The sequence below is a fragment of the Toxorhynchites rutilus genome, chromosome 1, assembly GCF_029784135.1.
Source record: "Toxorhynchites rutilus septentrionalis strain SRP chromosome 1, ASM2978413v1, whole genome shotgun sequence".
In the NCBI taxonomy this organism is placed as follows: domain Eukaryota; kingdom Metazoa; phylum Arthropoda; class Insecta; order Diptera; family Culicidae; genus Toxorhynchites; species Toxorhynchites rutilus.
Genome location: NC_073744.1, coordinates 5992953 through 6015412, shown reverse-complemented (window position 1 = coordinate 6015412; position 22460 = coordinate 5992953). Strand labels below are relative to the sequence as shown.

The 22460-nt window shown below is 38.8% G+C and overlaps 2 protein-coding genes and 1 long non-coding RNA gene across 11 annotated transcripts in view; 1 reads left to right on the top strand and 2 right to left on the bottom strand.

Moving 5' to 3' along the window:
• The first annotated feature begins 479 nt into the window (after positions 1 to 479).
• LOC129763382 (uncharacterized) lies at positions 480 to 1413 on the top strand. Its single transcript, XR_008740902.1, has 3 exons — positions 480 to 617; positions 685 to 798; positions 873 to 1413. It is a non-coding gene; the product is annotated as an uncharacterized LOC129763382 (long non-coding RNA).
• A 3259-nt stretch (positions 1414 to 4672) lies between these two features.
• Positions 4673 to 6965, bottom strand: LOC129762251 (solute carrier family 25 member 45). 2 transcript variants are annotated; one of them, XM_055760330.1, is made up of 6 exons: positions 6778 to 6928; positions 6596 to 6708; positions 6237 to 6343; positions 6032 to 6165; positions 5607 to 5974; positions 4673 to 5548 (listed from the first exon to the last, which is right to left on the bottom strand). In XM_055760330.1, exons 1-6 carry the CDS (start codon positions 6791 to 6793, stop codon positions 5411 to 5413), a joined length of 876 nt encoding a protein of 291 aa, XP_055616305.1. In that variant the 5' UTR covers positions 6794 to 6928; the 3' UTR covers positions 4673 to 5410. The 2 variants fall into 2 exon arrangements, with proteins under 2 accessions (XP_055616305.1, XP_055616304.1); XM_055760329.1 differs by having other exon boundaries at positions 4674 to 5548; positions 6814 to 6965.
• Positions 6966 to 15147: 8182 nt separating this feature from the next.
• Positions 15148 to 22460, bottom strand: part of LOC129778964 (serine/threonine-protein phosphatase 2A 56 kDa regulatory subunit epsilon isoform) — a 96884-nt gene continuing 89571 nt past the window's right edge. For all 8 annotated transcript variants that reach the window (XM_055786279.1, XM_055786351.1, XM_055786733.1 and 5 more), the window contains one exon: positions 15148 to 21717. In XM_055786279.1, coding sequence (XP_055642254.1) covers positions 21345 to 21717 — 373 coding nt within the window. In that variant the 3' untranslated portion in view covers positions 15148 to 21344. The remainder of the gene's footprint in view (positions 21718 to 22460) is intronic.

Sequence of the window (22460 nt, the reverse complement as noted above, 5' to 3'; positions counted from 1 at the left end):
ACCATTAGTTGTTCAAACTTTGAATGAAAATTTTTACTTCATATTATGTGACTGCTCAAATAACGTAGAACTGACTCTTACTTAATTATTTTTGTATAACTTTCCTGATGTTTTCACCAAAACCAAATCATTATAATACGAAATCATTATCAAACACAATTCTTGTTCAGGATTTATCCACTACTTACGGAAGAACGTATTGCTCTATTATATAAAAACATATTTGTTAAAAAAATGTTTATATTCATTCATAATTTTTATTTTGTATACGAGTTTACTGCACCTGAAAATCCATTATCATTATCATTTCCCAAAAGTTGAGCACGAAGCTCCGTGCCATCAACGTGAATTGACAGTTGTTTGTCATGTGTGTTAGTATGAGTACAATTCAGGAAATTTATCGTCCCATGGATTAATATGTGTGAGCTATTAACGTTTGTTTGTTGTTTTTGAAATCAATTCAGAAGTCGGATTTGATATGGATGTCGAAATTTTGCTTCTTTATTTCGCTGCTGTGGAACAAATTCAAGGATGCAAGTTTCTGCTCAAAGTGAAGCAATGGTCACAGGCGTACGAGGTTATCATGGAGCATATTGTCACGGACTGTGTTATCAACGGTAGGTGATGTCTTTCGATATATTGATCGAGTTATTTAATTAACTTCTGCTTTTGCTTTGTTCACAGTCAACTTCCCTTATTTGGAATCACTACTGAACGAGTTCAAGGATGTCAAACAAATCTCCCAAAAATTTAATCAAAGGGCAGATTTTGAGCGACTTAATCGAGCTAAATGTGAAGGTTAGTTTTTGTTAATTTGACACACCAAAAATAGCTCTCTCTCTCTCTCTCTCTCTCTCTCTCCTAATACACAGTTTGACCTGCTCGGGATGCTCTCGACGACGAGGTGGCCGAGGCTCTGTTCGAAGAACTCAAGCCCAAACTATCCGATCTGTGCTCCGTGATCAAGAAGTTTCCATGTCCGACGCCGAAGCATCGGCTCTGTCAGAGCGAAACCACCCAGCGGTTGGCATGTCTCATTCGGCATTCTCCGCTCAGGATCTGCGTATTAACAGCTGTGTGTTCATGCGAAATGCGCTCGAAAAGCAGCCTTTTCCCCGGGAGTATGTGCTCGAGGAATTGCTGCTTATGCTAAGCGCGTTTCTGGACGAGGATTCAACGAGTATCAATGAGATAGTGTTTGAAGGAAAATTTTAATGTTATTTTTAGTTTAGTTTAGATTATTACTGCAATAGGGAAATAAAAAGACACTCAAGAATGAATGAATGGACACACATTCTCTCGTAGGCAAAAAAAAAACTATTGAAAAAATATATGGCAACAGAGCGTGTGAAATGAATCATGATATTTATGTATGTTTGGAAATAAAATAATTTGGCATATGAATAAGTATAGTGCAACTGGACTAGAGTTAGTTTTTATAATGCTGTTTACGACAACCAAGTTTTTCTGTTAAGTAGGTTTTTTATATTTGTTTATCATTGCAAATTTACATCCCGCGGAAAGATTAGACCTTATTGACAAAAAAGATATTGTTTCGTGAACACGCCCGGTATATGGTTGAATTTCTCCAAGAATGCCATAAAAAATGTCGGGAAGTCTGCACGGAATTATTATGGTGATAAAACGGTTTACTGCTTTCTCGTTAGCACCGCCAGAGACCTTGTCGTGTAGGCAGTTCCCTTGTACCCCTAGTACATACTCTGCGCCCAATATGATCCCTGAGCTTCCAAATCTTATTCTTGGACAAATCTTTTTCCATCAATCCTCCTAAAACGGTTGTATATTCAGCACAAACAAAAATCAAAATCGAAAACAGCTTGCATGTAGCAGGAATATTTGTAGCAATGTTTACCTGTCAATCCATTGTATAGCTAAATGCACATATGTGTATGAGAGAGTGTAGCGCGAGGTCTCTTTCACATTGTTATCCGGTTATCCGTCCAAACCCAGCGGCGCTTTTTGAAACCGGTCCGGCAGAAACCGGATGATGTGTAATCGCCCTTACTTTTTCTCTCAACAACTCAATTTTTATATTCGTTCGGTGAGAGCGATTGTGAATATATTGGGTTGGGGAAAAAGAAATGTCGTATATTGTCAATATATATTGGCAACACTTAAACATAACTTGTGTTGTACTTATCGCATCGAGTCATACTATACCGAGATGAAGAATAGAAGGTGGGAAGATTCACTGGTTTTGGTTGTGTTAAACTTTGATTGCATTAGTAGCCACGAAGATATGAAGTTCACATATCAGGTATACCAGTCAGTTACTCAAAGGGTACAAAATTGAATGTGGCAACGAATAACGTTGAAAGAGGATATACAGAAACTAATAATATATTCCCAAACATATATAAGATAAACAGAACATGTCACGAACTAAAATGTTTGATTTTTTCTTTGATTTCTTCTTATATCAGAAATAGTATTCTAATGTGTACTATGTTTGGATCTCAAACCAACTTCATGGAAGTTTATCTCTTGTCTGCAACTGTAATTACTTTTTTCACAATCAGGGTGCTGAACGCTTCATTCGTCTAAAACCAAGACGCAAACGAAAAACTTTTCGTCTCAATCTAGGTCATACGAAGTCAATTAAATTTATTTTTCAAGTGCATTTTACATGAAAAAAAACTTGCAACCTATTTTCCCATGCACTGTCAAATGTTTCTCCGTCAAAGGAACAAAAGATTCTGTGACTCTGACTCTGTTCATTTACGTTTTTGGTCAACGTAACGAGAAGAAAAATTAAATTGAAATTTAGTTTAGAACACCTCAATAATGCTGAAATTTCAGTTTCTGCTAAAATGTCAGTTGGACCCTTATGATTTTGAACGCTAGCTTTGATTTAAGAAAAAAAAATCCAGAGTGTTCATTTCATCTGCTTATTTTCACTTTTAATAACAACACTTTTCCTATGTAGTAGACTATTAAAAGAAAAGTAACATACATAAACAAAATCTGTGACGTAACAGATATAAAAATCTTCCCACCTTTCATTTTCCATCTCGATACTATACGGCTATTTAAAGACGACAATTTGTGCTACAAATGTCGTTTTGACAGTGTTGTGATTGTCCTTTTCAGTCTCAAGTTATAGCGCGTCAAAGACGGAGTCCATTAAGCAAGAAATTCGCCATATTTTACGTTTTTACTACCTGCGAGGTAAAACTGCACCCGAGGCCCGATACTGTAACGATTCGCACAGCACAGCGTTGGTTTGAACGATTTCGTTCTGGTGTATTGGCTGTCGAAGATACACCCCGTACTGGTAGACCAATCGTCGTGGAAACCGATAAAATCGTTGAAATCATCCAAGTATACAGGCATGTGAGCACTCGTTCGATTGGCCAGGAGCTGGGTATAGACCATAAAACCGTTCGGAATCATTTGCAGAAGATTGAATTTGAAAAAAAGCTGAATGTATGGGTGCCACACGAGATGAAGCAAAAAAATCTTTTAGACCGAATCAACGCCTGCGATGGACTGCTGAAAAGGAACGAACTCGACCCATTTTTGAAGAAGATGGTGACTGGTGATGAAAAGTGGATCACGTACGACAACCTAGGAATGGTGTTGTTTTCCACGAGGACAACGCTCGGCCTCACACATCTTTGATGACCCGCCAGAAGCCACGGGAGCTCGGATGGGATGTCCTATTGCACCCACCGTATAGTCCGGACCTGGCTCCAAGTGATTATCATCTCTTCCGGTCTATGCAAAACGCTCTTGGTGATACTAAGTTGGCCTCAAAACAGGCTTGCGAAAACTGGCTGTCGGAGTTTTTTGCAAATAAGGAGGGGGGGGGGGGGGAATATAATGAAGTCGCCCTCTAAATGGTAACAAGTTTGCGAACAAAACAGCGCATATTTGATTTGATTTGGATAATTTTAATTATGTTAAATTAAGCGTCAAATTTCTATCAGAAATACGACATTTCTTTTTCCCCAACCCTATATATAAACTGATTTTTGGTTGTTTGGGGAGAGCCTATGTTAATTTAGACATATTTTTAAGCATATTGGTGGTTGAGGTCTTTCAGATCGACCATTAAATTTTTACGAATTGTTTTTTTTAATTTAAATTTGATATGCCGATCATCTGAATCAGTACAGTAGTTAAAAAAATGTAAATTTTTAAAGTCATTCTTTGGAAAAAAAAATGAGAAAAAAAAGATTTTTTAGACCACCCTAAAATGGAAATGGTCACCCTAACGAAAAAATAGAAAAACACTGGTCTAAACTGTTGCGATGAAGAACAAAACTATTGTTTTTCACGAAAACCAAATCGGTTTGGAATGGAATGGATGGATAGGTACATAAAAACTACTCGGATATTCGATAAGTCATTTAAATTGAAAGCTCTTGATGTAGTCCTACGTCTCTTCGGTTATGTCTCCGACATTACCCACCCGTCGTCAGAATGGTCCCAGCAAATGGTGTCGACAACGGTAACGAAATCGTGTGACCTGCGAAATCGACCTTCCATCGTATTTGACAACCAACTACGAGCCAACAGTGTGTCAATCTGGCATCGCGTCGACCGATTGCAGCACTGCAGCACATTGGGGTTTCTTAAACGCTAGTTAACAAAAATTACACCAACTGCTCTCGTCATAACAACTTTTTTTGTAGCTTGGTCGTTTATGACTCAATATTTTTATTCTCGCTTCCTTGTTTTGAAAGTTCAAAGAAAAAGGGAAAAGTAATCGCTTTTTCGCTCAGTAAAAAGCGTTTGAAGTTGGACATTTTTCACGATGCGATCGATTTTTTTTTCAATGTTCCCGAAAGACGTAATCCTACGATCAAAAATTGCGTACTGTAGTGGTTGAGCTTATAAACACTGCTAGCTGCGGGGGACAAGCGGGTTAGGGTCCTGCACTTTTATCACACTTTACACCGTTTCGATCGACATCGGGTCGATGACCGCACGAAAATAATTGGAAGCGCGTAGTCATCACATCACAATAGTTCCGGAACACTGTTCTACTGCTTAATCTGTAGAATTTCCACTGATACTGATAAAAGTGATAAGACATCCCCCAAAGCCAGTTCCATGATTTACAGGACGATTGCCATTTCTCGCTTTAGTGTTCGAATTCCATCGCCGAATATAGCTGCACAGTATATTTTTGGAATTTATAGCTAGTCCTGCACTTCTGTATTTCAGTTCACATCTATTTCATTAATTCATCGTTTTACAATTTTGTCTTTCCTCAATCAATGAAAATACCCAGATCTTACAGTAAAAATCACTAAATTTGAAGGTTGTTATCAGAACTGAAAAAAAATCCTTATTCTCTGATCATCATTCGATTCCTCAATTATCTCTGATTTGTGTTCTCTGCCTCAAAACGCAGTTTCTAGTTTCCCGTAATTATTTATTTTCAGCTAGTATCCACAACAAAATTCTTATGACATTGGCCCAAAAACCACTCATAGCCCAGAAAAGTGGCCGAATTGACTGGAGCGGCTCTGGCAATAACCATACAGCTGCCTCTGAACAGGGATCGCCAACCGTGGCGCTGAAAATTAAAATATAAGTTACACAAAGCATTTGTCGAACACCTTGTTCATCCTTACCCTAACTAAGCTCCGAAAACAATCCATCATCCTTTTGTGCACGGTTGGATCCGTTTCGGTTTGCATTATCGTTTTGACGACATCGAACGGTACGATAAACAGCCACGAAACTATCCCGGCCATTGCGCCCGCCGTTGCAATAACCGACGCCTTGTACTGACTGCCAGCGGCTGTCGCTGTCCCTGAAAACCTATCCCGTTTCATCTGGTGCAATCGATCCTCGATTTCCAGCATGTACTCATAGACCAGCATGTAGATGCCGTAAGGGACCACATCGCGCCACATCATCGGTGTGAAGCCTCGGTAGAGACCCATTATACCTTCGAGATGATATATTTCCCCCAAGCAGCGCCATGGGTGTCCCACGTCTGGAAAGTTGCGAGAAAGTAAAATTCAGTAAGAACCATTCAAACAGTGCATCATACATTGCAGTGTCTGAAGACGAACTTTCACCACCTCTATCGGACATCCGATAGTGACTTGAGCAGCTCCCGCTATCGAGCCGGCAATCATCACGTGCCTCTGCCATCTTTTCTCCCGTTCCTTGTCATTTCTGCAACTGTCCAAAATGACGAAAACCAAAATCCACGATTAATTACATTGCATTGAATCGATACGTATTCAACTCACTAGGATTGGAGTTTTCTCAGCTGCGCCCCATAGACCGCAAATACTATCGAATTTAGCGTCCCACTCGAAACCAGGGGGAAGAACATGCCTTTGTAGAATCCTTTGAGCTGTACGATGAATGCACAAAGAATCTGCCATTAATCCTGGTGCGATACAATGACCCGAACACGTTTCATTCCACGCGACTCTTTTGAGTATAGTCATTCATCTTCATCTGTTTTTCAGCCACCGTCGCGTATTCTCAACGTAGATCCGTTTATTAATAGTGACAGTGGCTTGATTGACTCGTCTCGCAGAAACATTCTTTTACCTGGCGCCCACTATTTTCGCGTGCCGCGAAATAAAAAAGGTATACTTACCCCATTGTGACGAATGATTATATTGTACATGGAGGTGGAGATTTTGTTGTTGGAAAACTGCTGCCACGTTTTGATCGTATCCAGTGGGTGACCCACAAGGATGCCACAGGAACCTGTTCGCGTGCGAAATTCATGAGGGTAGAATGTAGTAAACAGTTCACGTAACAATACAATACACACACGGCACACATCAGACATCTGTCATCATCGTACGTTACCGCCAAAGCAACCGGAAATAAAATCACAAGTAATCTGTTTCATCCCTCCGGCGCATTGGAATAGCTGCGGATAGCACGCGCACAAAGCTCTCGACGCACAAACTTGTGCTTCCGCGCGCTAGGAAAAGCGCAGGAAAACTAACGAACCAGCTGATCGCGAAACGGGGAGCGAGAAAAATTTGATTTATGACGTTGCTGACCGTGACCATCGTCGTCGTGATGTATCATCATGCGCCTCGACAAATACCTTTGCCAATACACGACATCGGTGAGTTGAGTGAGATCAGTTTAGTGAACGTAACTCGCCAAACTGAAGCACATGGGACTTAATTAGTATTTGTCTGTTTGTTGTGAGTACTCATTAGCATTTGCGTTTCGAATCTTTCATATCGCCTGATAGTTCTAGCCTTGTTCCCGTCAAATAGCACCTGTTCAATTTCCTGCGGTTTGATTAAAACATGAATGCAGCGAACTTATCTGCCGAAAATGTGTGCTGAAACACGAAAGTAATCAGTGTCTCGGTTCGAAAAGTCATGATTGTCTCCTAGCCACGGAGTGTTTTGAAAGAATTAGACACTCCTTTCGTACTCATTCATTCCTAAAGCTCTATCGCAATTGCTTTACGGAACCATCGGCCAGGACATTCAGTTTTCTAACCGGTTAGCCGATTCAAGATGGAACTTTGATGCAAAAAAACGTGCGGGTACTGTCGGAGACATAACCAGAGAGACGTAGGACTACACCAATGGATGTCAATTGGAATAACTTATAGCATATCCAAGAAGTTTCTGAGTATATTTCAGCAAAATTACATTTCCAACACTATGGAATGACTTTGCGAAAGGAAGCTTGCAGAAATAATTTTTGACAAAAAAAATTGACACTAGATCTCGACGTTTCATGCAATTTTTAAAAAAATTTGGCATCAAAATTTTTTTTTCGAAACCCCCGATTCCCTTTTAAAAAAAAAACTCAATCTTTGATCGCTTTGCGCCACTCTCCCTTAAGCCCAATTGAGCTGAAATTTGGCATAGGGTGTTTTTTCGAGGTGGTGAACATTTTGTATAACTTTTTGAAATTTTAGGGTCGATTTTTTCCCATACATTCATTGGCACCCTAATGCATACGCTATGAATAACATAAAATATCGCCGAGACGATTGGCAATAGGGGCTGTCCACCTACCACGTGAACAGAAAAAGCACGATTTTGGACACCCCCCCTCCCCCTCTGTGGACAAGCGTGAACATTCCTGATACCCCACCCCCTGATGCCCACGTGGACATTCCTTCATTTTTTAGAGAAAATTATTGATTTTTTTATGTTCTATTCCATATTTGCCATTTTTTTCAATATATGCGTTCAATTTTTTTTGTCAAATAATATTTAACCCATCCATTGCAGCGTTTAACGCAACCATGCTTCACTAGGTGCTCATGAAGGGTTGTTTTAAATATCTATAGTGGGTCTGTGTTATCATGTGTCATGTACCGAGAATTATTCTTGCTCATTGTCTCGATACGACTGTCACCAGTGGTGACATAGGACCCACTAGACAAGCCAATAGAAGCGTATTGCAAAAATTACTCCATTAAAAGAAGAGTAGCGCTGCCAGGAACACATCTCCAGAGACTTGGCCCATAAATCAGAGAATGTGTTGTTCACCTTCCATTTTCGCAAAATCTCCATAAATAGATGTGAAACAGCGGAAGCAGAATCGAAATCCGGACCTAAACAAAATAATGTCGTGCTTTTGATACACTCGAAAAAAAAATTAAAGGTTCATCGATTGGTTAAAAAGAATGACTAAACGTATCATTATGAAACGTTCACAGAGGTTTTGAGGATATACAAGTCTCAAAATGTTCTGCTGACATTGGAACTTGCTACAACATTTGCAAAATGACAAACGATTTTCTAAAACTCGATTATCTTTGACACTTTTTTAAAATCGACGCAAAAAAATTAAATAAAATATCGTTCATTTTTCGTCAAATCAACAAATAAACTTTACACATAATTTATTGAAGTTTTCCAAACTGACTTTCGATAAGCGGTGCGTTGATCATTTATTGAATTATTAATCATCGAATACGACGGAGAAATTTTTCATTTAGGCAAAAATAACTTTCAATTGAAAGGTACTCCAGGAAAGTTCTTGTAGTCCGATGGAAGCTGGTTGATAATTTTAATTGGCTTTTTTGTTGACTTAGCTAGCTAAAAGTCCGGAAACCCCTTGAAACCCTTGTTTTGATACTGGGCCTGATTCTCCAGCGCGAATGGAATGTGACAACAATGAACTCCTCAAAGTCACATGACCCAGGTCACCGTATCGCCGAAGGCGATTGCCCTGACGTGAGAGGTTCATTTTGGAGTAAAATACTCAATGAATTACAAATGGTACAGTGTTCATTGAAATATATGTCAAAGCTTGTGTTTTTTGCAAAGGCTCTATTTATTTAATGTGTTTCATGAATATATATTTCTTTTATTTTAAAAATTTTCATTCCTTGTTACAAATATGTACAGGAAATAATTTCGTTCATCTTTATAAATGTTTTCCTCTTATTATAATTGATGAAAAATAATATCTCTGGCATAAGAAAACAAATAAAAATATATTTTCAAATCTGTTTTTGCATAGTCCCTTTAAGGGGGTCTCCGTAGCCACATTGGTTGCGCGTTCGCTTAGTAAGCGATCGATCGTGAGTTCAAAACTCAGGGCCCTCATTGACCATCTTTGTGTTGTTACAGAATAGCTACGTCCACGCAACAATCAACAGCGATGGAGATCGATCCACGGTCGAAATTAGATCGATTCATCCATACAACTGCTCTGCTATGCAAGACACATCGGGCTGCTGTTCTATAAATAACTCAACAATGATCAATCAACTGTCTCCGCTGTCCGGTGGTCCAACTGGATAATGGAAGAACAGAAAGAATACTCTTACACCTAAATGGCTACTGTGTAAATGTACCATATGCAATGGTATAGAAGGAATACTGGCGAATGGCAACTGTGTAATGTAATGTGCTATAATTATAGATATGATAACCATGTGACATGTACACGATTAAAATTCGGCTCTGTTACAGCTAAAATGCTAATGAGCCTAAAATAAATAAATGGGATACAAAAAAAAATAGTCCCTTTGCATTAATATGAGTGTATGTTATTTCAATTGTTTTGATTTCGTATCCGTGTTTTGATTCCGCATTCGTTTTTTGACTTAGTGTCCGGTGCTGATTTTAGCGTAATTATTGCTAAAAGTTTATCGGAAGGTTGACTATTCTTTATAACATTACAGTGAACATTAATTTTTTAGTCGCCTCACATAAAAGTCATCAAGGTAAGATATATTTATTATCACATTCAAATAAATTTAGAAGTTAAATTTTGTTCACAGACAATGAGCCGATAAAAATGATAGAGCTGTCAAGAATCTTGTAATTCCACTGTCCGAAACTGCGCTGTTATCGTTTGGATTCTCACTGGATGAGCCCGGTGAGCACGCATCTCGCATCTACCTTATGGTCAAGCTGGGTCTTGAAATGGATAAGCACTGATGATACTCCATCCGCAACTACTGATGAAGATGCTCGTCCACTAGTGGATGACACCGAGGATGCCTCACACATGGAAGAAGTTGATTAAACATATACGGTTTTTAACTACTTAAGTAGCGTTTCGTAATTTTTGAAAGTCTGATTTGTGTTTTTGGAGAACGGAAACGGTATGCTGAATTGAGTTTCTCGTATCAGTTAGGGTCAACTATTGTAAACTTTCAATTTAATGTTGTACCGCGTTATAACGGCTGCAGAAGATGTATATTCTTGTCATTAGTAATAGCATACCAAATACTTGAACTGACTACATGTTAATAATAAATATAAATCATTTCAAAATTCACAATTTAACTGGATTGCATTCGAAATTGCCCATTTTTTTTCCGAAAATTTTCATAAAGTAGATGATGAATTCATCTTTGAATCTGCAGTAGCTATTGCCCGTTTGGAACGGCGAATTATTAGAGATCGTTCAAATCCTTTGGAAATGCCTAATTCTATTTTTGGCTACCATTGCTGGTACTAATCGATAACGAATGAGGATACGACTTCAAAAGTCACAAAATGGCATGTTTTTCCACTGCAATCGGCCACGGGAATTGAGTGAGTGTTCATGAGAGTTCACTCAAGGTAAAAATCTCACCACAGCCGCCTTCGGGAATTGAGTGAGGCAATTTTTCCGAGCTGTCACTTCACATTCGCGCATCAGAATCAGCCCCACTATATTTTTATTCACTACATTTGCACAAACCAAGATAAAAATGGCAGCTCTAAGGCAGCCTTTTTTCATAAACACAGAATACTCAGAGCGGACTGAAAGCTCGAAAATTCTTGAATATACAGGGCATCATTGAAATAATATTTATCATGCCCACGTAGATATTATCTAAAAACCCTCCTCCCCCACCGTGCATTTTCGTAACCCCTACCCCCCCCTAAAGTTGGTATGTGGACAGCCCCTTACAGGAGTTCGCTCGGATATCTTCTCAGGTTTTAGCTGTGGGAAGCTCTTTTCACCGTTGCGAATGGATTGTGATTGAAAAAGATGCGATAAATAAGAGAATATATAACCGATCCAATTGATTTATAGGTTTTCTTTTTCAGGTTACCTAAAGATAGAACGGGACAGTACCGTTTTTTCGACCATTTTCCACGGCGGGACGTCTTTTATTCGTCTAACCGTATACCGTATTTTGATTATGAAGAAAAAAATTTTTTTTGTCTTTTTTTAAATATTTTTTTCCTAGATTTACATTACGATGGTCAAGCACTCGATTGCAGTGTTTGACCATCTGTAATGAAAGCTTCGCTGTGAAAGTTTATGAATATATCGATGCGGGAATTTTAAAGCTGGTTGGATGACTGAAGAAATACATGAGGTGTGGCTTACGACATAATGTTTCCCTTCTTTTTCTTTCCCATTAGCTTTGGAAGAACGATATACGCGGAGGCTTGATACGGTTGTTTTCGCAGTGGTATTGATGTATTCAAATTGTATTTCGTTGTTGCTCTAGTTGCTCGAAGCAATTTGAGGAGCACGAATTGGACTAGCCGAAACGAGGCACATAGCGCGTTTGGATAATGCTTGACATTTCACAATTGCAATCACAATCAACTGTTTATCACAAGAAAAATAAAATGTTATTCATTGTGATAGATGCGTAGACATATTTAAATATCCTTTCTATTTCCTATCAATTGATGCAAACATCTTTGCGATCTGTTAAAAAATAATCGAGTTATAAGCGTTCGAAATCTTTCATTTGTCCTACTTGTTCAGTGCCTAGATTTTCATTTTACCCCCTACAACTTCCGCTTAGACGTAGTCCTACGTCAATAGTTGAGGGTTTGTTCGTTTATACCGCTGAAAAGCACAATATCACTTCAAGGTGGATGAATTCGAGTTTTCCATCATTTAACGGACATTTGTTATAAATTATTCCTCTCACGAGCGATAAACTTCTACGCTTCATCTATTACAAACCTGTCCATAATATATGTCCATATTACCCGCAGCGAAAAAAACGTTCTACATTTTGGTCTGTTTTAGTATCAGTGAAAAACATTGAAAAACACTTTTTTGTGGAACATTTTTCCGATTATTTCGAAAAAAAAATTATATTGAACTGTAAGAAACTGCATTCAAGTTTTGGGGAACAGGAGTTTCCAAAGATACAATTAGAGTTCTTCTTTACATGTCCGTCTTACCCCCACTTCCCCTACACAGGAAACCTTTGTCAGATGTCCATGAGAAGAATTATTAGGTGGAGCAGATGGCAGAATTGGTGAACGTAGTGTGTGTGACAGCATGCGCTGCCATAGCTACTTTTCCCATTGTGACGTCAATATTTGTGTTAACATTCAATTGCCTTCCACATCCATGTGAAAATACTTTTTTTTCGGCAAGTTTTTTATCAATTAAAACAGATCTTTTGGTAGGGTTCCCACTGAATATGCGTATAATGTGACAGTGTGCAGTGGATATTTGTGAAATGATGTCGGAAAAGATGAATAAAAGTGATATTTTTGTGTGTCATTCTCACTCTCTCACCTTCATAGAAACAAACAAATTTTCGTTATTTTCGCGATGATATGATGATATTTTGAAAGCTCCCAGTACCGGTGTATGTAATTTGAGGAAAATAGTTTACAATTAAGCTACATTTGATTGAAAATTTTGCTCTTTCCGAGGACTAACAATAAGACTGTTTTCTGGACGTTTTTGCTCCTTGAATGACGGAAGTAAGTCATAATACAGTTATCATCTATTAAAAACAATCAGTTACAAGATTTAATGAGCGTTTTGGCTCATGACATAATCAAATTGTGAGTTATTTAAATATTGTTTCTTCTCTTCCATATACATTTCATACTGAATGCAAATAATGACAACACCATATTTTGTTTACCAATGCAAATATACTCTGCCTACTGCTCCACATCATATGTACCTCATTGGTCAGATGTGAAAAGAAGAAAAAGTAGTTTGACGGACAATATACCGACGGTTAGAGTAATCTATTGGCGACTGCCCGGATCTAGAAAAACTAGGGGGCTGGTTGAAGTCAACTTCAGCGATGGTTTCATCATCTTTCCCCAAACAACCAAAATGGTTGGTTTCCTCCCTAAAGTTCCGGTTCGTAGTTTCAGCTACCTTGAAGAACTTATAACTTGCTGATTTCTTCACTTTTTGAACGTTACCTTGCTGTCCTTGTTTCCGATCAACAATCAACCACTCACGGAAGTGTTTCAGAGCACTAGTCATAATCGAACGAGGAATTTCAAACGATTTCGCAATGTCATCATGCAACATAGAAGAATTTCAACTAACCTTTCAATCACCACCGACAAGGAAATGATAGATCCTGACTGTGTCTTCGAATAGTTCTAGAACAGTCATCATCGCCCGGATCGGCATGTATTTTTATCATTTGTTTCATATAATTTTATTCCTTATATAGTTTTTTTTGTTTTTAATAATTATATATTATTATTTCATTACTTTTAAACACTTTAGTTTTACTAACATTTTATTTTTCATTATTATTTTGTTTTTAGTATTTTCTCATTCTTGTTTTCTGTTTTTTTTTTATTCTGAATTCTTTCAAGTGTTCTCTATGTTCACCTCTTCACCCAATCATTGTTGTTCTTGTTGTTGTATTATTTGTTGCTAAACCATTTTCTTCGCTCGGAGTACATTCTATGGTTCTCACTGCTGCATGTGTCTGTTGTGTATGGTTTTTGCCTCCTTCGCGCGATTCGGGTAATACAAAAGAGTAATAATTTATTATTATACCTGCTCTGCTTTCACTCTCGCTCGCCATCGGAACGTGGATGTGTTTGTAAATGACTGATTTCTGGTCGCTTTCAGTGTGTAGCACTTTTTTCTTCAACCTTTGTTTTGATCTATCCTTCCTCCCTACTCTCTGCTTATTTCCCACCGTGTGTTTTACTGTGTCTCTCTCACTCGTTTTAGCTTCGGATTTCTCGGTTTCACGCTTACGCCACAGCTTTTCCTTCATACTTGGACTTGTTTCATTGTTTTTTTCTTCTTCAATGGAATAAAAAACAGATAAAAATATGTTTGACAATAGAGTGGGCGTTCGTTCAAGCGACAATTCGGGAAGATTGAGCAATTTCAAAGCCTCGGATTGCACTTGGCATGTTTGGAGTTATTTTCCGTCGTCCGTTTGAAGATGGAAACTGTGGTAGAAAAAAAAGTTTGTTTGACACATAAATCATGAATCGATTAAATTCTGGTGGTTGAACATGCACACGTTCCCTCGTTTTTTTTGTTGTCGCACTGCCAAGTGAATGTGATTGTTTTTTTTCTCCTATAAATGTGTTGTGAGTGTGGGAGTGAGACTGACTTCCATTTTCAGTACCTCGACTAGTGTTGTTGTTGTTGTTGTTGTGTAGTTCTACGATTACACGTATGTGGTTGTGTATCTCTCGCTCTCTTCTCACCTCTTCCTCCCGTTAATTTTTTTGTATCAGCCTATTTTGTCCTTAAACCCTTTTATCGCTAGGTTTGTTTCTTCGCCTCTGTTCCATTATTAAGTAGGCTAATCCTGATTCGCTAGGTATCAGGATTTGTTTTCTCTTGTCTAGATAATTTTGAAGCACAGTTCTTGTTTGTTTTTAATTGTTTAGCAATAGTTACGGCTGCCTATTTTGTCTCTTATATCCTTAGGGGATTTTCTTATAGCATGTTTTTTTTCTGCGTTTTTTTATCTTCCTCAATCACACTAACACAACGTGTTGGTTTTGTTTCCTTTTTTTTTTTGTTTGTTTTATTCTCCTCTAGAGGTTCTTCCTTTAGTTCACCTAACACTAGAAAAAAAACGCCACACTCGCGCAAACCCAACGCGCAGTGCAGTGGACACGCGCTCGGCTCTCACGCACACACAATCGCAACAATTGATTGTGTCAAACCTCGCTCTCGCTCGCTCGCTCACACGCTAATTTGATACATGTACAAGTCTAAATATATATTCATTTATAGAACAAAGCAGGCGCGCGCGCGTAAAAGGAAGGATAACAGTTTTCTTTTGCCCTTTTTCTTTGCTTCTTTCTTTCTCTCGCTCTTCCCATTTTTCTTTTTTTTTTTGTTAAACAGGGACGTGGGATTGTGTTTGCGGCAAACAGGATAGTGAAATGAGAAAATCTGTGGAACTCTACTATGAACTCCAAACAAGGTGAGCCTATGAGTGGTGTGAATATGTGTGTATGTGTATGTGTAGAAAAAATATATCAAACATTGCGAACACGTTTTTTGTTTGTTTGTTTGCTGAATTGTATTTATTTCGGGTAGCAAACACAACACGAATGCGAATACATGCAAACGCCAATGTTGTATTTACGGTTCTATCACTTGTGTGTCCCCTACTCACCTTTCTTTTTCTCTCTGTGTCTCTCTCTCGTGCTACCTACTAATTTATTTCTTCTTTATCTTGTATAGCAATAATAATAATAATCGTAATTTTAATATAACTACAACAAATACATTTTCTGTGTTTTCTTTTTTTTTGTGTTACCTTCTTTCACCTCTGATTTTTAATTTGTTTTCCGCGCTTTTAATTAGCGGGGTATTCTTTTTGGGTGTGTGTGTGTGTGTGTGTGTTCCGCTTGTATACGAATGTATTTCGTAGCTTTCGGTACCACTCGCCTAACTCGTGTGTGTATATGTTTGTTTGTGGATGTGTGGTTTCATGGATGTATTCAGCATGCGATCGTTTTTTTGTTTCTAACCCTCTTGCTTTTTAACGCTATTTTTTTGTTCACTTCAATTAGTTTAGATTAGTTATAATTACTTTCCGGCAATAGGTTTGTTTTGTCTGTTTGTCACCTCTTCCTCCATGTTTCCTGTTTCATTTGTTATGTTACTAGTGGCTAGTTCTCGGTTTTCTGTATGTTTCCTTAGAATGAGAACAGATTCTTCTTTTCTTTGTCTCTATCGCTCGATCGGTGTATCGTTTTGAATTGTTTGTCCTTACTTATTATCTAGTGAGATGTGAATTTTGTGATAGGTTGCGGATGGGAATGGTGACGAATTGTTCTGCGGTTGGTTGCTAGCTGAACATATGCCGAAGCAAATATTCCCGAAAGAAAAACGAATAATCTGCTTGACGCGTGTTACAGTCTCGAAAGCGCACTCCATCGAAACAATGTTTATAGGAAATGAACCAGGACAAAGCTTGTTTTTCAACCATTCACAATGAAGAAAAATTTGCGCGAATTTCTTGGTTTTGTCTACCATTCTGAACGAAGCGCGGGGTCCCTTGCGAAGAAGCGATAAAAGATAGAACTTCGAAAGGTTTTGCTGCGGAAAAATACGAATTCGCGTTGCTTTCATAGTAGCCTTTGCCAACATCAGAAAATCGAAACAAGACAATCTAAATTGATACAACACGATATAACTATTTTTGCTCAGCTTCACATTAATGGAACGATGTGATCAATATTTATGCTGGTTGGCCATTGCTACAGGATGATGAATAATTTTTCGAATTTCTATTTATACTCTACAGCTTTTTCCAATATTGAATTGTATCGAGTTCCAGATGTACTTGAACTCATATGAATTTGTTTCACCAATCTCGTACATCTTGTTTTTGTTGTAAATGTTGTTTTTGAATAGAAAGCTGTCACTGGAGGACGTTAGTTTGGCAGATTCGCATGACTTCATTATTCAATGTCAATTAATTGAACGAAAATATTTCACTAGAACTTTGTACATGAAAAATTCGCTCATTCTGAAACAAACTAAATCCGGAGATGAAGAAAGAAAAAGCTGTTGTCACTTCTCGTTCGGTGGTCATTCGTTGGACATCGTTGCCGGCGAGCGTCAGTCGGGAATGGATTGTCCTTCTTAAGACAGGTGAAGGAGGAGTAATGGAGTAGTTTTCTTTTCACAAGGGCCCTTCTCAGGGCTAGAGACGAATGGACTGCAAAAATTTAAAGTCTCTATAAACCAAACAAGGAAGGAAGGAATGCTGTTATGCTGATCTTGACGTAGGACTACGTCTTACAGTAAGAGTCCCAAATCAGAAAACAGGTCACGTTTTTATGAAATGAAGGAAGAATTTTCTAAGATTTGTCTGTATATGGTTTAAATTGGTGAAAACTGAAAGCATTCCCATTTCCCCATACATTTGTTCTGTCCATTTGTGTGCTTTCCCGAACAGAGCTGTCAATAACGAGCAACTTCTGCAGCCGCTAGAATAGAAACATCGAAGGGGGATAGTGAAAAGAGAATATTTGCGCAGTAAACTCCACCCTTGCATAGTAAGTAAGCTGTCGCTAGCGTATAAGTATTGTATCTCCTCTGAGTAAAATTTTCAGAATTTTTCCTGTGCCCGAAACAGCACAGATCGATTTCTGCTCGTTTTGTGTTTCATGTTTCCCCTCGAGCTGTGAACGCTAGCGAATATTTCACATGAAGTGCCTCCGGCATTGCAATTAACACAATCATCCGAGTCATGGCAAAGCAGGCGAATAAAGAGAAGAGTGCTAATGATAATAGGTCGCTTCTAACCATCAGTGTTTGGCTTTGTGTGTGTTTCTTGTTTTCGTTGCGCGAAACTTGGAACTTGTTCATTTCCTGTACATGTGAATAGCACACCTTCGATACTTTAAGTTGCCATTCGTATTCGCTCTCGTGCGCATCGGCTCTGTTCTGGTGCAACAAGCTCCTAGCTTTGTTGGCGGTTTTGACCGAGAGTCGAGAACCGATTTTTCATAAACGGTCATTCTCGAGATGTTTCATTTTTAACGCTGCAACTGTGTGCATCTGTTAGACGCGTGTTTGATGCTCGTTGAATGGCGATACACGGAAGATGCCTCTCATTAAATACTCAGTGCAGTGCGTGCATTGATATAAAAAAACAAATTGCGACATATGACCTATTAGTGTATTGTTCTTGCAAATGCAAGAAAGAATCGTTGCTTCTGGAAATGATTCTACAAAACCACGCAAGCTATTAAACCCTTTCAGGGTCCCCGGAACTTTTTACTAAAGCGTTATTTATGAAATTTAGACCTATTCGCGAATAATATCCGAAATGATAAACCAACAAATTTCGAAAAAAAGATTGCGTAGTTCTACGTCCTAAGCGGTTGTGTCTCGATTTTTTTTTTTGCTAGTATACACTTAGAATCGTTAACACTCGGTTGCAGTTCTCACAATGTACGCACCAACCGTCCTAGGACTTACACAAATTGAGCTATTCTACATTCATGCTCGATTATCATATCAGTTTAGTGACCAAAAAACACCAACCCTTCTGACAGAAGGAGCCTTATGGCCGTATACACTTAACGGCGAAAACGAAATGAACGGCACGTCATTGAACTTCGTTTTACGAGTAAGCGAAGCGTCAAAAATAATAATGAATTTTCAGGCAGAATGAACATTTTCCAAATAGAAATTATGAATGAAAATTAACTTCTCCGTATCAAATTAGTGTTCAATGTTGTAGAGTAGTACTTAACCCACGGTGTGAAACCATATCAGCAACAGAGTAGTGACATAAATGTATAGAGCCAGATCATAGGAACCACAGGGATAATTGTCCTGAATGAAGCTATCTTTCGTGTTTGATACGAATCAGAATATACGTGTTTCAATTTGATCGATCTGCATACAACAAATGTGAATGGAAAACTTTGTTATATTCACGAGCAGAGGAGACGCGTTACCAAGCTACCTGTGCAATCTCGGGATCTTGGAACTTGGATGTCATTTTTATGCGAGACGGCGCATTAGTAGTAGTGATCGCTTCATATATAGCTGACTGAGTTTGTCTTGTCGCGCTTAAAGATGAGAAAAGTGTTTGAATGACGACCGGTTCAGATGCAAAATTTGAACCAGATAGTCATTACTGCTTATTTCGTTATGTTGTGTTGTGTTGCGTGCGAGTTGTGTGGTGTAGTCAAAATGTAGCTATCAGATTACATTCTTCACGATGGAGAAGCTTCACTCAAACGGGAACGAAAATAAGGATATTCGGGATAAAATGGAAATTATAAATAAATTACGTTCAATAATTCCCCAATAATGAAAAACATTTTTTTTTAATTTTTTTCCGAAATCTTCTACCTGTCATATTAACAGTTTGAACAGGTGGACGAGACACCACCGTTCACGACGTAAAATAATCTCTTACAAAAATTGTATCTGAAGATATTTTGACAACGGGCTGGATTTTATCGAAATGGACTAACTTTGGCCCGTCGAGAAATGTTAAGCAGAGGACAGAGAAGAGCACAAGAAATACTGCCGCAATGAATAGATGGTGGAATGGGCCGCTCGGGTTGACCAACTGATCAATAACTGATGTATTCAAAGAAAAAAATATCAAAACCAAAATAAAATATTTTTCCACATTTTCTCTTGTGCAACCGAAAAAAAAATCTTTTATTTTGATACCTCAACATTCCTTTTCCATTGAATCTATTCCGATCTGTAATGCTGAATCCTTTTGTCCATTTTTGACCGATGATCAACGGAATTTATCATGTCATCCGGTGGGGCATATCTTCTCACACTTGTCAACTAATTTTCTCTGAAAGTAAATAAATTATTAGAGATCCACATATCTACCACTTGCGTAGAAACATGAAATAGTATTATTAGTTAACGCACAACGACACATTTTCCATCCAAAGCTCAACAGAGTTTCACCGCCTACTGAATGAATCGACAGAAAAAAGATATTTCCACAACAGACTTTGTCCCACAATCGTGATCCAAGCTGCAGCAAGCGACCGGATCCCTTCTAACCCGCCTAAAGATGGTCAATTTTCACGAAATCAAAAATCCAAAGCACAAATACACACCAAGATGATGATCACAATCCAACTCTAAAGCCACGCACACGTTTTCAGAAGCACTGGTGAGTTTTTTTTTTCCTGACAGACGACGACTGTTGTTCTCGTTCATCCTAAATTCTGTTATCTACCGTATATTTATGATGTTTTGCAGCAAAACTGGATATCCTGTATTCCGCTATATTGATTTTTTTCTTGTTCTTATTTTGTCTGTTCAACCCGGGGTGGTTAAAAATGTTGACACTTCGGTTACTATGATGTATGTGTTTGTTTCGAGTACGTGAGTGGTCAATGTGTGTGTGTCACAGGGATAGGATGGGCGCTAATGGATAGATATTCCCCTTTAGTTTGGACTAAGTCTGTTGTTTGTTATCGCTCGACTGTTTTACCTTCAACTTATGTTAGCGAGATCGCGCGGGTGTTTGTGTGGGTGTGAGTGTAATAAAAATGTTTTCCTTTGTTTCTCTTTTGTTACCATTTCTTGTTGTGTTTGATAATATAGTAACAACAGGTATGTTTGCGTGTTTTCATAAATTCTATACTTTTTATTACCCATTCCATGTTTTGTTTCTACTTTTTTGTTGTTGTTCTCCTTTTCTTTCTCGTTCGCTCGCGCGCTCTCTTTCTACCTAGTTTCTATAAAAGGATTTTTTTCTTCTTCTGTTATCCTCGGTTAGCGTACAGTTGAATATTGTTTATGCTTCCCCTTTAGTATTAAATTATAACAATTTCTGATTTTTATTTTTTCGCTAAGGATGAATTGGTTGATGACGACACACGTTCACAACACATTCCCTTCGGTTTTGTGTCCGGGTTTGTGTGTTTCGACAGTGTCCAACTGCCGACAGAAGCGGAAGGGCGTTGCGTTCTAGATGTATTAATATATTGGTATTGATCTTGCACGTGTGAATATATGTGTGTGAGTGTGTTGGTGTGTAGATGTGTGTGTGTGAGTGAATGTTGATTACGATACAATTTCTCACCGCCTCCTTTTGTGTTTTTTTTGCTCTGCATTTTGGGTTGATGATCTGTGGAAAGATCTCTCGCGGGCCGGGGGCGGAGGACAGGGACTGTCTGCGACAACAGCAGCAGGGAGGGGAAGGAAATTTAAAAGTAATATTATTCAGTACATCACTTGCTCAATGGCGCAGCGGTGGCGTTGTTGGTGGCGGCATTAAGGGACGTGGCGGAGGATGACACGGAACCTGCTTGATGACTGATGATGGTCGAGCCCGGTGGCGGTGGCTGCGACGAGGCACCACCGGTCCCAGCCAGATTACTAGCGGATGTAACGGACGACGGCGACGAGGACGATGATGTGGATGTGGCGGATGAGAGTGCATTAGGGATAAGCTGTGAGGCCACACCGCCGCCGCTTGACAGTGAACCGGCCGGTCCATCGGCTATCAGACCCGCGGCACCAGGCGCGTCCGGTCGGCGTGCGCTCTCGAGCTCGTGTAGCCGCTTCCACAACTCCTCACGTTCCCGTTCTCGTTTCTTCTCTCTGCACGTGGATGTGGTTGTTGATTGTTGATTGGCATTGGTAATTAGAGCGACAGGAGGGAAATGAAAAGAAACAATGAAACTCATTAGTAATGTTAGAGGCGAGATCAAAGAGCAAGCTGCAGAGGAGTGTAGGAATTCATCGAGAATCTTGGAACAATTGTATTATAGGAACAAGAACTCATATTCCAGCATTTTTCAAGTTTGTAGAAACTTGGAAAAACCTTTAATTATATGAACGTGTTAGGTTCAAAAGATAATAACATGCATCATGCAAGACATACACCTGTGTACAAAATAAAGACTTGTCGATTCACATCGATTGTATCTTCTTTTAACGCGTTTAGCCCCACGTCGGTCCCTGAGGAATGACACCGAATGTTCTGTCTTTTACTCGCTGATCTCATCGGACCTATAGTGGACATTTTGTCTGGATATTGTGGGCACAGGAAACAGAAGCAACAAAGTTAGGAAATATTATTTATAAACGTCCACTATCGATCCACAGGGACGACGTGGGCCAAACGAAAAGTTTATTGTCGGTCCCCTAGCTTGATCGGGGCTCAACGCATTCATCCCATCATGCCTATGAAAGCATTACTTTCTTCGTTCTCATTAGTTTAGATTAGTGGTAAGAGTAAGAGTTCAAATATAAACATGCAACGGTCAAAAGTCAGTCATCAATTCATCCAAAATAGGTACAGCCATAACATCATTGACAACGTTTTCCCAATCTCAAACTTT